The sequence below is a fragment of the Excalfactoria chinensis genome, chromosome 2 (genome assembly GCF_039878825.1).
Source record: "Excalfactoria chinensis isolate bCotChi1 chromosome 2, bCotChi1.hap2, whole genome shotgun sequence".
Taxonomy (NCBI): Eukaryota; Metazoa; Chordata; class Aves; order Galliformes; family Phasianidae; genus Excalfactoria; species Excalfactoria chinensis.
In genome coordinates this window covers 65,918,738-65,932,741 of record NC_092826.1, presented here as the reverse complement: position 1 = coordinate 65,932,741, position 14,004 = coordinate 65,918,738, and the positions used below count along the sequence as shown (strand labels likewise).

General features: G+C 36.1%; 1 protein-coding gene across 1 annotated transcript in view; it reads left to right on the top strand.

Annotated features, from left to right (window-relative positions):
- The window catches only part of ABCA13 (ATP binding cassette subfamily A member 13), a 169,735-nt gene that overhangs the window by 139,590 nt on the left and 16,141 nt on the right, over positions 1-14,004 (top strand). The window contains exons 49-51 of the mRNA XM_072328092.1: positions 1,013-1,163; positions 10,068-10,202; positions 11,878-11,981. Coding sequence (XP_072184193.1) covers positions 1,013-1,163; positions 10,068-10,202; positions 11,878-11,981 — 390 coding nt within the window. The remainder of the gene's footprint in view (positions 1-1,012; positions 1,164-10,067; positions 10,203-11,877; positions 11,982-14,004) is intronic.

Genomic DNA, 14,004 nt, shown 5'->3' with positions numbered 1-14,004 from the left:
CCTGAATGTTGTTAAGAATCAGGAGATACATATTTATATATTCATTAATGCTGGTATTTGTAGATCCTCCATTTAATACATTTACTTTGTGTCTAAGTGATTAATCATATATTTAGTTCTCTTAATCAGAAACATAAAAAAAACAACAACAGCAACAACAACAACTATGAACACTAGGGGAGAAACCATTCTGTAATTCAGAACCTTTAAAAACTTTTTTTCTTTCAAAACTTTTTTTTCTTGTAAAATAGAATAGCTTAATTTTGACAGGTCTTTTCTGTAAATGTAAATCAGCATCACTGAATGTTGGATTAGATGATGGAATAAATAGGACAGATTTAGTGTCATTATGGCTAATGAGGCACCCTTGCAATCAAGCTTGCTTCTTAGCAATGAATGCAATTTCAAGTAATGCTGTACAGCTACAAAGAGATGGACAAAGTCCCTGAAATCAGAATCACTTTATTTATTTATTTATTTATTTATTTATTTATTTATTTATTTATTTTTCAAGTATTGTCTTTAAGCTTACTAGGGTTTAATAGTTTTTGGGTAGATTTTTCTTTATGGTTGCTTAGAGAATGATGCATGCATGTGTATGTATGTACACAGATACTGAGTGCATGCTCTCTCTCTCAAGACTAATGTCTCTCTAATACTGAGTGTGAATGTGTATCTCCTTAGATTAAGGCCTACTGTGAATATAGGAGAGTTAAACCTAGTAAGAATTTGTTCTTATAGATTTGTCCTCCTTCTGTGTTGGTCTGTTTATTTTGACCCACATCCCTTTAGAGCAGTGAAGCATGAATAGCAGCTCAAAAGTTTGAGAAAGGGACAAAAACCTTGCCGTGATTGTGAGTGGTACTGTGTTAAGTGAATCTAATGAGTCTGAATCGCTTCACTTAACCACACAGTAAAAAGTAACTGTTCTTGCTTTGAAGACTCTGTATCCCAAGGATGAAAATCAGGACTGTCTTTTTTACCTAATGGTTTGCTTTTTTTCTTTAAGCAGCTCTGAAGTGGATATACTGTCTGCTAGCTCTGAAGGCATTCTTATCGGCTACTGTCCACAGCAAGATGCACTGGATGAACTCTTAACGGGTTGGGAGCATCTTAATTATTACTGCACACTGCGTGGAATTCCAAAACAACATATTTGTAAGGTAATTCTAGAACAGCTACATATGGTGCTAGAGCTAGGTTGGGCAATGGAGTTTTTGAAATGATGGTACTCTTTTACATGAGAGATCATCCAGTATTTTATCTTAGGAGTTTTAGTCAGAAGGCTTTTATTATTACTAATTTGTTTAAACAAAATGTTTTGGTTTTTTTTTTTTTTTTTTTTTTCTTTTTTTTTTTTCTTACACCAATACAAAATGCAGTAACATCATTGAAGATAGTGAAATAACATTAATGTAAAAGCAATCTCTGGTACACAAACTCTAAAGGAAACAAAATGAAATATATAAATGATTCAGTAACTTCATTGTCATACATAGAGACCTGGGAGAGAACACCACATGTCTGAAGTCATGTACCTTTTCTTCAGAGATAGGATTAAACTCTGAAGGAATTTGTTGAGTTTCTATGAATAGAACTGTTCTGTTTTCAGCTGACACAGTTGATTTTCTTCATAGTGTCTGGTATGATGCTGTGTTTTGGATTTAGGAGAAAAACTTTTTGGTAGCACACCAATGGTTGTTGCTGAACAATGCCATACAGAGCTAAGGCCATTTCAGTTTGTCAGTTTGGCTGCCCTGCCAATGAGGAGTTAGAAGTTCACAAGGAGCTGAGAGGATACAGAACCAGAACCAGGACAGCTGACCTAAAATAACTAAAGAAATATTCCATATCATATGACATCATATGAAAAAATGGTACAACTGAAGGGAATTAACCATGGAGGCAGCTGCTGCTTTTGGAGACTGGCTAGACATCATTTGGCAGGTGGTGAACAACTGCTGTGTGCATCACTTGTGCCATTCCTGCTATGTAGTCTGATCCTGTGTAAATGCTAGGTCTGTGTGGTAGTCTATATTGTCTTCCCAGAGAAGCTGTAGATGCCTCATTTCTGGAGGTGCTTAAGGCCAGGTTGGATGAGGCCCTGGACAGCCTTTTCTGATGAGCGGCAACCCTCCCCACGGCAGGGGGTTGGAACTAGATGGGCTTTGAGATCACTTCCAACCCAAGCTGTCCTATGATTGTACTTGCAACTTCCATAAGGCTGCCTATCTTCTTCCTTTCCCTTTTCTCTTGAGCAAAACTGCATCACTTTTATCTATGTGCATGTTGTTTTCCTGTTTATTGCCTTAGGGTCCACCAATTGGTTTGCAGTCCATTCCTTGTCTGTTGAGTCTGACACCTTCACTTCACCACTTTTCTCCCCAACAGCTAGGTACCACTGAGCTAGAAAAGATCTGCACTGAACCACTCAACCATAAGTGCTTGTTTTCTCCATTAACAGGCAGGTATAACAGTTGGGCTAAAATCCTGTCATAATTAGAATGTATTATTATGGCACTTTAATAGACACATAGGTGGCAACAAATTCTGGTATTTCTCCTGGATGTATGAAGTCATTCAAAAAGTAAGTATCCATATATCTTACAACAATTAATGAAATATTTTTGTCCTCAGTGCAATTTAAAACAGGAACAAAATTTGGATTGTTTAACTACACTGCAGGGCTCTTAAAAATGTTGTAAATACAGTTTTCAAGCTTTTATTCTTATCATCTTCAGAAGAACAATATATTCTTGTAATGGTCTAAATGGTCTTAAATGTCCGAACTATACACCATGCGCTATAAATGAAGCAGTTTTTAAGATGAGAAGGAGCACTTGACTAATAGAAGTTCCTAGTTTTAAATACAGTTCAGGACACTCACTAAACTTGCAGAACTGGGTTCATGTGATGTGTTGCTCTCAGAAAACACGCCCCCAGAGTACAGAGTAAATGTTCTCTCTCTTTGTGAATAGACCATTGCCCATGAAGCTAGGCAGGTAATGACCCTCTGAGAGAAGAATGGAGTAGGAATGAGTCTATAATGTAGGCTTGTGCAACAGCTGTTTGGAAGACAGCTATGCTATCTGGAGGAGGAACAGGATAAGTATGTAATACGGAGTCTTGAGAATGGATACGTATCTGTGCTGTGCTTAAGGACCTGCATTTTATAAATTACCTGTCCTATGCAGCACTGAACTTAGCTCAGGTGTCTGGGAAATCTTCCAGATTGCAACAAGCAAGAGGATGCCACCAAATTTCTATGCTGTGTCTGCAGAGTGTCTCTCTGCATGTGTATATGCAAATAAACACCGTTGTGATGGCTGTCTCCTGCCTATATTTGGTGAGGAGCAAGAGAGTAACTCAGCTTCCTATACTTTCCTATACTTTCTCTGCAGATCATATGAAATTTTGATCTCTGGAAAATCTGTTATTCATTATATTGCAGATGTAGATGTATCATTGTTGTACCTATGAGTTTCCACTTTGTATTCAGATCCAGATGTTCTCTGGAAATTATTAAATAGCTACTGCAATGGCTGCTCTGAAAACCATGTGTGGAATAGTGGTTATTTCTGTACTGTTCCTCCTTCAAGTGAGTTAAAATCAATTCTGTGTTATTTAGAGATGAGTTACATTACCATGGTGCACTGAGGAGAGATGACTATTAATCTGCAGACTATTCTGAGCCTTAGATGATCTAGGTGTAGCCTTTTGTGCCTTAGTTTCACATTTGTGAGATAGAGACCATTCTTCCTTTTAGCTGCCCTAGTTTTTAGTCTGTGCAAGGGGGAGAGCAGACTTTTTTTGCCATATGCTTGTGATTAAGGCATCAAAGGCCTCCCACAAGTAATATTTAGCTACTCTGGTTTACCTTCAACAACTGAAGTGCAGCAATCTCAGAGGAAAACAAATGTTTTTGTCAGCAAGCCCTTCCTGTGGTGCGGAGTTGCTGTGAAGTGTTGAACAGCTGCTGTGCTTCAACCTAGAAATGAACAGTGCCTGGAGAAAATGTACATTTTAGTTGCCTGTAAAAAATAAATAAATAAATAAATATATATATATATATATATATACCATTTATTATTTATATATATTACACATATATATTATATATATATTATTTATTATATATACATATACATACACACACACACACACACACACATATATATATATAATAAAAATGCTCAAGAATAGCAGCTGTATGGAAATGTATGCCATTATTTTCTAATTCACTCCTGCCCATGACAAGGTCTTCCCTGTCTGCTTCTCACTTTTTCTTAGTCTTGATGCCAGTGAACACAAACACACACACACACACACAAATATTGTAGAGAGCATGTGGGTTTGATTAGGATATGGTAAGCAACCTACATTTGGTTGTTGTTTTTTCTCTAATAGATTGACAAGCAGGCAGGTGAGCTACAGGATGGCTTGCTTCTGAACAAATCCACTGAAGCACCAACTTCAAGGTTCAAATCCTTTGCTAGACAGATTTATCAGCAGCGGGAGTTTAGTGCCTGACATAAAGTTGAGTGCATTTAATGTTCCAAAACAATAATTAACTAAATGGGAAAGGAAGAGAAAAATGGGTCATTTACTTTCAATGTTAAGCTTCATGTAATGTGAAGTTTTACTTTACTTTTTTTTTTTTTTGAAGACTAGTTTGGAATAGAGCTTTTGAGTTGTTTAGTCATAATCTAGTTTAGCATAGTATTTTAATAATCATTTTTATTTCCCTAATATATCAAGTTTCATATCTCAGTTTGTTCCAAAAGACAGCAAAAGATCTGTTCAAAAACATAAATTACTAATATATAGCATTACGAGGGACCTGTAATCTGTAGGAAAACATTTGTTCTCCAAATAGGCTCCACAAGGCCTTCAGAGACAACATCTTGCTTTGCAAATCTGATTTCTCTTTAAATTCTCTCTCCAGAAATATTTTTGTGCTGTCTCTGGACTCTGATTGACTTGCTTGTGTACTGTATTCTAGAGCTGCTGGAGACAAGAACTTGTAAAAGTAATTACCTTTTGCATGCGCAGAGCTTTCATTCTTGTTTTTTCTTTAGACCCCAAGCAGAGTTACACAGTAGAGTTTTATAATCTGGCATAAAAAACTGTTTTAGTTTAGAATTCTAACCATAAGCATGCATTTCACTTTACTAAAAGTAGAAATCTAACAATCCTGAGTTTACTCTGTTCTATGTTGATTTGATGATTGATTGTTGCATAAGATGTTTAGTCTCTATGACTTGAAAATTGTCTCACAATTTGATGTAATGATTGTTTTTCAGTTGACTCTAGAATTTACCTTAGGCTGGATATCATTTGTACTAGGTATGGCATGAATTTTCAGAGTTAGGTCAGGTTTGCTTTAAACATATTCATTTTGTCAGAAAATATGCAGAATTAATACAGAGGTTTTCATGTCCGTTCAACTCAGGATAGATATGCTAGAAGCCTCTGCAACTCAATATAGTTTTTCCGGAAAGCATACTAGCTGATCTCTGTCAGTACCTCTTATTATTTACTTGAATGTTAATGGTAACTTTGGATGAGTGGAAAAAAATATAGTATGGGGTTATGTAGTTAACATAATTTACTTCTTTTCAGTGACACAGTGACACTTGGTTTTCTGCTGGATAGAGAAAACCATCCCTACTATTATCCTTACTCTCACAAAAATTAACGTGTGCAAATATTACATTACCTTGTTGTCCTTTTTAGAATAAATGAAGTCTTTAGGACATGGATAAAGTATTCAGTGATTTAACTTAGATTTTGCTGATTCAAAGACTTTCTCCAATGAGTATTTCATAGTTGGGGGAAATATTAAATTGATGTGGGAAAAAGGGAATGTTTTCTTAAGATATTAGATTTGTCTAGAAAAAAAGTAATTTAAAGGGATGTTGGAAAATAGGGCTAATTGTTATTATTATTTCCTTGAAGAGGTGAAGGGAAAGAAAGGTGCAAAACATATTTACGGCTTATGGTTCTTTATGGTTCAAAGGCAGACATAGAGCATTTATTTGTATATAACTTCTTTTTTAATTTGACCTCAGTGTTACCAGCTTGCTAAATAAACTGGAGTGTCTCCATACTCTTCACTGCTGCAAGTAATTGAAACCAAAAATAGGACATCATGATGAATATGACAAGGAGGGAGAGAAGGTGACAGTGGATATATCTCATATTCACTAAAGGAAGTAAACCATTAGAATTGTAAATGTATTGCATAATTGTGTGTATCTGAAGATTTGTCACATGTCCAGTTCTGAATTTCATTTAAAATACCTTCAGAGGGACTTTCATTTTTACTTTATGGTATACTGTGTTGCAAACCACAAGACACCACTGTCTGCACAGATAAATGAAGTTATAACAGAGATGTGCAGGCTCTTCCACAGTATATCTTATACATCCAATTTAATTCATATCATATCTGCATTATTAGTTAGCTCATATTGATGAAGCCAAGGCTGTTACTACTGGTATGTCTTATGACATACTTTCAAGAAAAGAGAAAAAATTTGGGCTCATCTCTTGAAAGAAGAACAAGTAGGAGAGATGGACTTTAAATTATTGCTACATAAAATTAATTAAAGCTTCTGATATATTATTCAGTCTCCTTGGACACTACCAGACTACAATATGACTTAACTTTAATGTTTTCTCTTCTTTTTGTGGCAGTATTGCTTGGCTTTCCAAATTCTTACCTGTGCATTGTTTCTTTTAGAGAATGACGCTTAGCAACTTAGAGCTGTAGTGATAGATCAAAGCTATCTTAGAAATAGTGGTCTGGCCAGAGCTAAATGTTTGTTTATGCTATGTTGCACCTCCTGTCTTCCTTATTGTTTAGTTGTCGAATGTGATATATGTTTGTTTTGGTGTAAAAAAGAGATCACATATTTTTTCGCTTTCTGACATTACCTAAAAATTTTACAAGATTTTCTGTGCAATTCTCTGCATATTTTTGGTGGATTTGTGGTAAGATAATTCTGTCATCACTAACGTGCATGCAGGCATACACAGTGCTAGTAAAATTAGTTCAGTTCTAAGGAAAACAAAACAGAACAATATGTAACAATATTAAAAAAAAAAAAATCAACCAAGCAAAAATAAAAACAAACAAACAAACAATAAACCCATCCAAACTGCTCCTAGAATTAAGCCTTGGCTCACAATCATTGCTAAAACCAAGGAATATTTGAGTTTGCAGTGCTCACAGTGGTATGCAGCAATAGTGTCCAGGGGAAAGAAAAACAACCTGTGAATTAACTCTGAAATATCAGAAGATGTGAACTTTTCAGTATAAAATAGCCTGTGGATGATTTAATGGTTGTTGATTAAGGTTTTTAAACTTCTCGACTTATTGTACGTAGAAAAATGTTCTGAAATGTAGCTTTTGTCTGAGAACATGAACTGCTATCAGATTATAAAATAAGATACAGAGTTGACAAGCTACTTTGCAGTATTGGTGCATGCTGGAGTATGCCAGATTCTCACCACTGCAGCATCATTTCTGCCTACAAAGAACTCTCTCTTGGAGATGTATTTCATTTTGTATGCATACTGAAAATCTTGCTTAAAAGGTCATGAAGAGCTTGATTATTTTTTCTAGAGAAATCTGCATGAAGCCATGTTTATGGTAGTTTATTGGAGGTGGTAATGGGTATTAATTCACAGCAATGTTTACTGAAATTTATTTTTTTTCTTTTGAATTTTCTAAATTAACACTGTCCATCTGATCTATCTAAGCTTTCAAATAATTGATTTCTTTGTTGAAAGAAGTCCCTTTGTAGAGGGAGCAAAAAATAATGCACCATATTGCAGCAGATGCATGCATGGTGCTCTGTTGTTTCAAACTGACCACCAGAACAACTACTTGTTCTAGTAGAAAGAAAGAAAGAAAGCCCTAGTTGTGCTACATGTAGCATAAAGCAGACAGATTGTTTTGCAGATTTAATTGCTTCTTGAAGATAGAGCTGCCAAGCAGCATGACAATGAATATATGCTGGTTTTGGGAGTGGGGAGTAGGAAAGTCACTGTTGTGTCTGTCCTGTGAATGGTTTACAGGCTGGTTCAGCCCTGTTCCATGAATAGCAGGGCAGAGGGATTTTGCAAAATCCACACATCCGGAGAAGGGAAACAGGGGACCCTAAAATAATTTAAAAAAACAGCAACAATCTGAGGAGAGACAAACTAATTTACTAAATAATGGCATCAGAATGCAAGATAATTAGAATCGAAGCTAATAAATCAGATATAATGAGAGAGTATCTGAAAACTGTAGGCTTTACAGTACTACTGAAGTAGTGTGTGCTGTTGGGATGGGCAGCAGTGAGGAGAGATGAAGGAGAAAAGCAGTGAAAAGCCGAAGGAAAGCGAGAGAGCATCAGACAACCTTCCACTGCTTTATATGTGTTTCCCCCCTGTGCAGGAATGATATCAGCACAGCAAACAGTCTTCTGGGGAACGTAGTTTCTTCTCTTTGGTGTTTAGAACTGGGGCACTTTAATTCCCAGTACACTACATGATGTGATGATGTGGAATACCAATGATCGTAAAACCATGACATTCCATCCCTTATTCTACATCATCACATCATGCTTAATATATACAAGCAAACACCTCCCTTTACATAGTCTAGCAGTTATAGCTGATATAAGTGGAGCAAGGCTCATCTTACACTTAAAATTCTCCTACACCAATGTTTGAGGGAGCCTTGTAGATTAGAACAGGCAAGTAAAGAAGAAAGAACATGAGCTCTACTGTGTTCACATGCATGCTCAGAGTAGATTTATTTTAGCCGTTAAAAACAAGAGCTAGGTCTAACATAGAGCTATCTGATATAGAATTCTAAATTAATTCTAAATTAACATTTATCTTTAAGAAACTCTGTGTCTTTGACCCGAGATTTGCTTTTCTGCCATTTTTATTTATTTATTTATTTATTTATTTATTTGTGGCTGATGTAGAATTTTGTTTCCTGAATTTTCAGTCACAAAGATGTTTGATCAAGTGAATACTGCAGAACTATGTGAAATGAAGAACAGTTAAGTCATTGAGCTGTCAAAAGAAAATAAATGCAACAGACTGTTTCAAGGAATGGCATAGTTAAATTTTCTATGTAGGGAAGTATATTCCCTCTGTGGGAATGAAGAGAGACCCAGAACGCATTTTTGTGTGCCTCTAGGATTCAAAATCAGTAGAACGCAGCAAATGGGGAAAAGTAAGGAAAGAACTTACATGTTTGTTTGTAATGAGTGTGAACTGTGTGCTCATTCAATCTAAATGTGCTACTGTCATCTGAAATCTGGGATGAAAAACTCTGTCACTTGAATGCGATGTTAGAAAGCCAGTATTCCTTTACTCCTCACAAAATGTAATGGGTGAGTTGATCAATCAAGCGTGTGCTCTCGAAGTTCATTTTCTTCATTTAAACAGTTACGATGTACAAATGCAATACATTGGTATATTCATCCTTTTGACATATTTGTTCTTTTCCAAGAACTCATTCGTATATGCTAATATGCCTCTGGGCATGCACGGTCGCATCTATGGTGGATGTACGACCAGCTGCTCCCTCCTCTTTTTTCCTCCTTCTGCTTCATCACAGTGACTTTTGGCCCACCTTTGGCTGTTTTTCTCCAGTCTGGAAAATTCCCATTGCTTATTATGATGATCAAGTGGGTGGTTGTTTTTTTTTTTTTTTTTTTTTTTTTTTTGCTTATTATGATGATCGGTTTTCTATCTTGGTATCTTGTTTTGAGATGCACTCAAAACAATTTGTGTGCATCTCAAGAGGAAGTCCTTGCGTCCGATGGATGCAAAGATAAAAGTATTCTACTGTGACTTCAGTGCTTCTGTGAAGCAGGATCATTGAGGTAAACAAGGCTGTTCACATACCAGACAAAGCTAGACTGTAAAGGTTTAGGAATAGCACACATTGATTACTTTTGGTCCTTAAACTAATATGTTGATCCCTATTGGTAAGCCAATCTATGTCAATACCTAATTTGCTTGCCCTTGCTGACCTTCAAATTTCTAAATGGCAGGTAGCAGAGGACCTTGTTAACCGGTTGCAACTCAATGCCCATGCTGACAAACTGGTGAGAACGTACAGTGCTGGCACAAAAAGAAAGCTCTCTGCTGCTCTGGCTCTAGTTGGTAAACCGCAAATACTTTTACTGGTGAGTAAAGGCAATAATACTGTGGGTACTTTTGAAACATGGTAAGTAGACTGCACTGAATTTCCTTGTCTTGCATATTGCCCTCATAAAAATCAGGTCATTTCCTGGTCATTCAAGGGGCACAATGATACACACATGTAATGTTTGCTTTGCTGTATGATTGGTGATTTTATTTGTCCGTACTCACAGATCATGAACTGAAATTGTTTTTCAGTTTTTCCTTCTTTTTCTTTTCCTTGGGGTAGTGGGTTGGGCAGGGAAAAGGGACCCTTAACAAGCCCAAATGCAATTGTAGCATCCAATGATCCAAATGGATATGTAATTTATTTTAAGTTTTGTTTATGAAGAAGAGAATATATTAATGATTTATGTATTCTCTAATTTTTATACAACATGAGAAAAGTATATATGAACAATTATACTGGTAATTCATATCCGTTATGACATTATGCTTCATAGATCTTGCCAGTTTTAATGTCTTTACTGGATTTGCTAATCAAAGTAATACTGCTGAATATTAAATTGAATTATGTTTTGTCTTGGTGCCTGCATCCTATGATTTATTTAGGTGTGAAACTGGCCTTTCCAGTCTAAACAATGCTGTTTGTATTAAAGATAAAATTAAAAAGCTGTGGGAATTGCATCATCGTTTCTCTGTATTCTTTTTCTCATTATTACTTTATATACTGGAGCTGGTCCAGAGGAGGCCACAGAAATTATTAGAGGGCTGTAACACCTTTCCTTTGAAGACAGACTGAGGAAGCTGGGCTTGTCCGGCCTGGAGAAGAGAAGGCTCTGTGGGAACCTTGTTTTGGCCTTCCAGTACTTAAAGGGAGCTTATAAACAAGAGGGAGACTGACTTTTTACATTGTATGATAGTGATAGGACAGGTGGAAATGGGTTTAAATTAAAAGAAGGGAGGTCTAGATTAGCTGTTACAAGGAAATTATTTTCTCAGAGGGTGGTGAGGCACTGGCTCAGGCTGCCCAGAGAGACTGTGGATGCCCTATCAGTGGAGGTGTCCAAGGCAACAGTATTCTTTTTCTTTCTTTTTACCTTTGCTTTGTTACTTCTCAGCACATAAAAGACAACTGAATTTCTTTTCACCTCCATTGTTGTTAGCTAAGCACCAAAATCAGCATTAGATGGGATGATTTGGCTTTGGTTCTTGACAACTTTGTTGTAGGTTTCAGCTCAGAGTCCATGATGCAAGTTCATTAGCTAAGACCACACCACCCAAATAGGTGCTGACACCCACTATGAACTTATATTATAATATATATATTTACAGGCGAGACTTGCAAAAGAAAGATTATATTATATTATATACATTAAATGCAGCTTGGAATTTTTCCTTCTCCCTAGTTTTGTAGTGAAAGATAATGAGTTTTGAAATCAAGGTATCATTCTTTCTTTTGCAAGTCTCTCCTGTAAATATATATATATATACAGAGGACTTCATAAAGAAGTAAATGAATGCAAGTATGCTTGAGCAAAAAACTAATCATGGTGTCTTCTAGAGATTTCCTGAAAATACAGTTGTTTTTTTTAGGAAGATTATTTTATTTGCATTTATTTATATGCTATTTTATTGTAAATTCTATTCATTACTCATGCTGAGCTGGAGTTGTGTTTTTCCCATATTGCTGTATTATTACTTTCATTTTTCCTGTAGGATGAGCCAAGTTCTGGGATGGATCCTTGCTCTAAACGCTACCTGTGGAAAACCATTTTGAAAGAAGTTCAGGATGGCTGTGCAGCTGTGCTGACATCCCACAGGTGAGACCTTTATTTCAGCAGTCATTATATTCCTTTTTTCTTTACTCACTTGTATCATCATATCATAGTATCATAGTATTGTGCGAGTTGGAAGGGACCTTAGAGATCATCGAGTCCAACTCCTGGGATTCGAGCCCTCTGTGTAGCAGAGCGGCACTTCTACCCCCTGCTCCACAGGGGGGATTCGAACCCGGGCCCCCTGGTGTTGCAGACGGGAATTCTACCACTGCGCCACCGGGGCACACACTTGTTATCATCTGAGGGAAAAAATAGAATATTCTGAAGGCATGCTCATCTCTACATGAAACTTAAGAGTATTTTTTTGCATTTTATGGCAATTCCTTCCTGCTCATTAAAGTTGAACTTTAAATTATGACTCAAAGAGGCTACAGGCAGAATGATGCATCAAATGCTCCCTTTTCCAAGCTCTTTCCTTTCAGTGTTGTGGTGTCTCTTTTTCCTTGGAACACAAGAGTTATCCTTTTGCAGTTGCCTACTTCTCAAATTCTTTAGAAGTGCAGATGGGAATGTAAAGCCCTCTTCTGATCTTATTGATGATTTTATTTTGTGTGACTGTGTATAATTTGTATGCCACAACACAATAAAGACAGATACATCAGCACTTCACTGTATGTATTGATGGAAATGGAAGGGTTGTTCCTGCCTTCTTGGAAGAGGGTATCTATATTCTATGTCTTATTAAATATTTGAAATGGATATTGGTGCATCAGTTCAATGGATGAAGCATCAGAACTGTTTTGTAACATCTACAGTAGAATGGATTATTATGTGTTCCCCAATGAAATATAGTATAGTAGGTATGAATATATATGAAATGTATTTGACTGAGGGGAGAGGTCATGAAAATGTGCCCAGAAAGGACAGAACTAATTAATCAAAACAACAATGCGGCAATTTGGCCAAATGAAATTCTAACAATAGATGAATTGGTAACAATATGAAGCAAAACTTACTTCAACATTTTCTAGATGTTGTTAAATTTTTCAAATGTTCTCAAAATTTATATTTATTGTCTATGTACATGTGTGGTACATCGTTCTGTTTGCGGAAAATTCATTTTCAAAATCATGCACTTGAATTTGATCACCAAGTATTTAGCAGTTCACTAATTTAGTGAACAGAACTCATCCAATGTGAATTGGAATGTGAGTCATCTTCAGGAAACTGTGCTTTGACTTTTGAGTCCAGGTGAAGAATCCTTTGTTGTCAAAAGCCAGCTAAATAGAGGAGCTCTGTGGTCTCGTGGCTAACATGCTGTGGGCAGGAAAAATAAATAAATAAACCCATCAAATAAATTGCTACTACTTGATCATTTAGCTCCACAAATGAATGTCTTCTGGCTGAAACAGTTATAAGTGAAGTGAAAATGTACACATCTCATTTCTAATTAATAAGACATTGTTGTATCAAGTTGCAGAAATTATCTTATACTATTTGCTGAAGGCCATTAGAGATTTATTTGAGATTTTCTCAAAGGCTACTTGCATAAGTAAAATATTTTTTTTAATATTAAATGAATCTTTGTGCATACTGGCAAATAAATGCATGGAAGAACAGAAGTGGTTTCCTGGGTAAAGATTAATTTTTGAGGTCTATTTACTTGTTTATTTTTTTATTTTTTTATTTTTATTTTTTTAAATTTTTTGGCAGGAGATTAATGAGTTTGTATTAATTGTCTATATGGGACTAATTTTGTATTATTTTTCCAGAACTAGGAAATGTTATGCTGAAGGGATCATTAGGAGGTGCCGCATGCTAAAATAACTCAGCTGTCTTTCTGCTTTATAGGAAGATGTGTTAGCCATCTCACCATCTCTCCTAAATGCAGCAGCTTGTACTTTGTCAGTTCTCACCCTTCTCCTGTCCCATATTTGAGGAAGTTATTCTAAGAAGGGTACTTGATCTCCATGCTTTTCTGGTGAAAGCATTATAATTTGGACTGCACACACCAGAAGACTCGTGTTTAGTTTTCTCAGAGGGGATGGAGAGTGAGCAGAGTGAA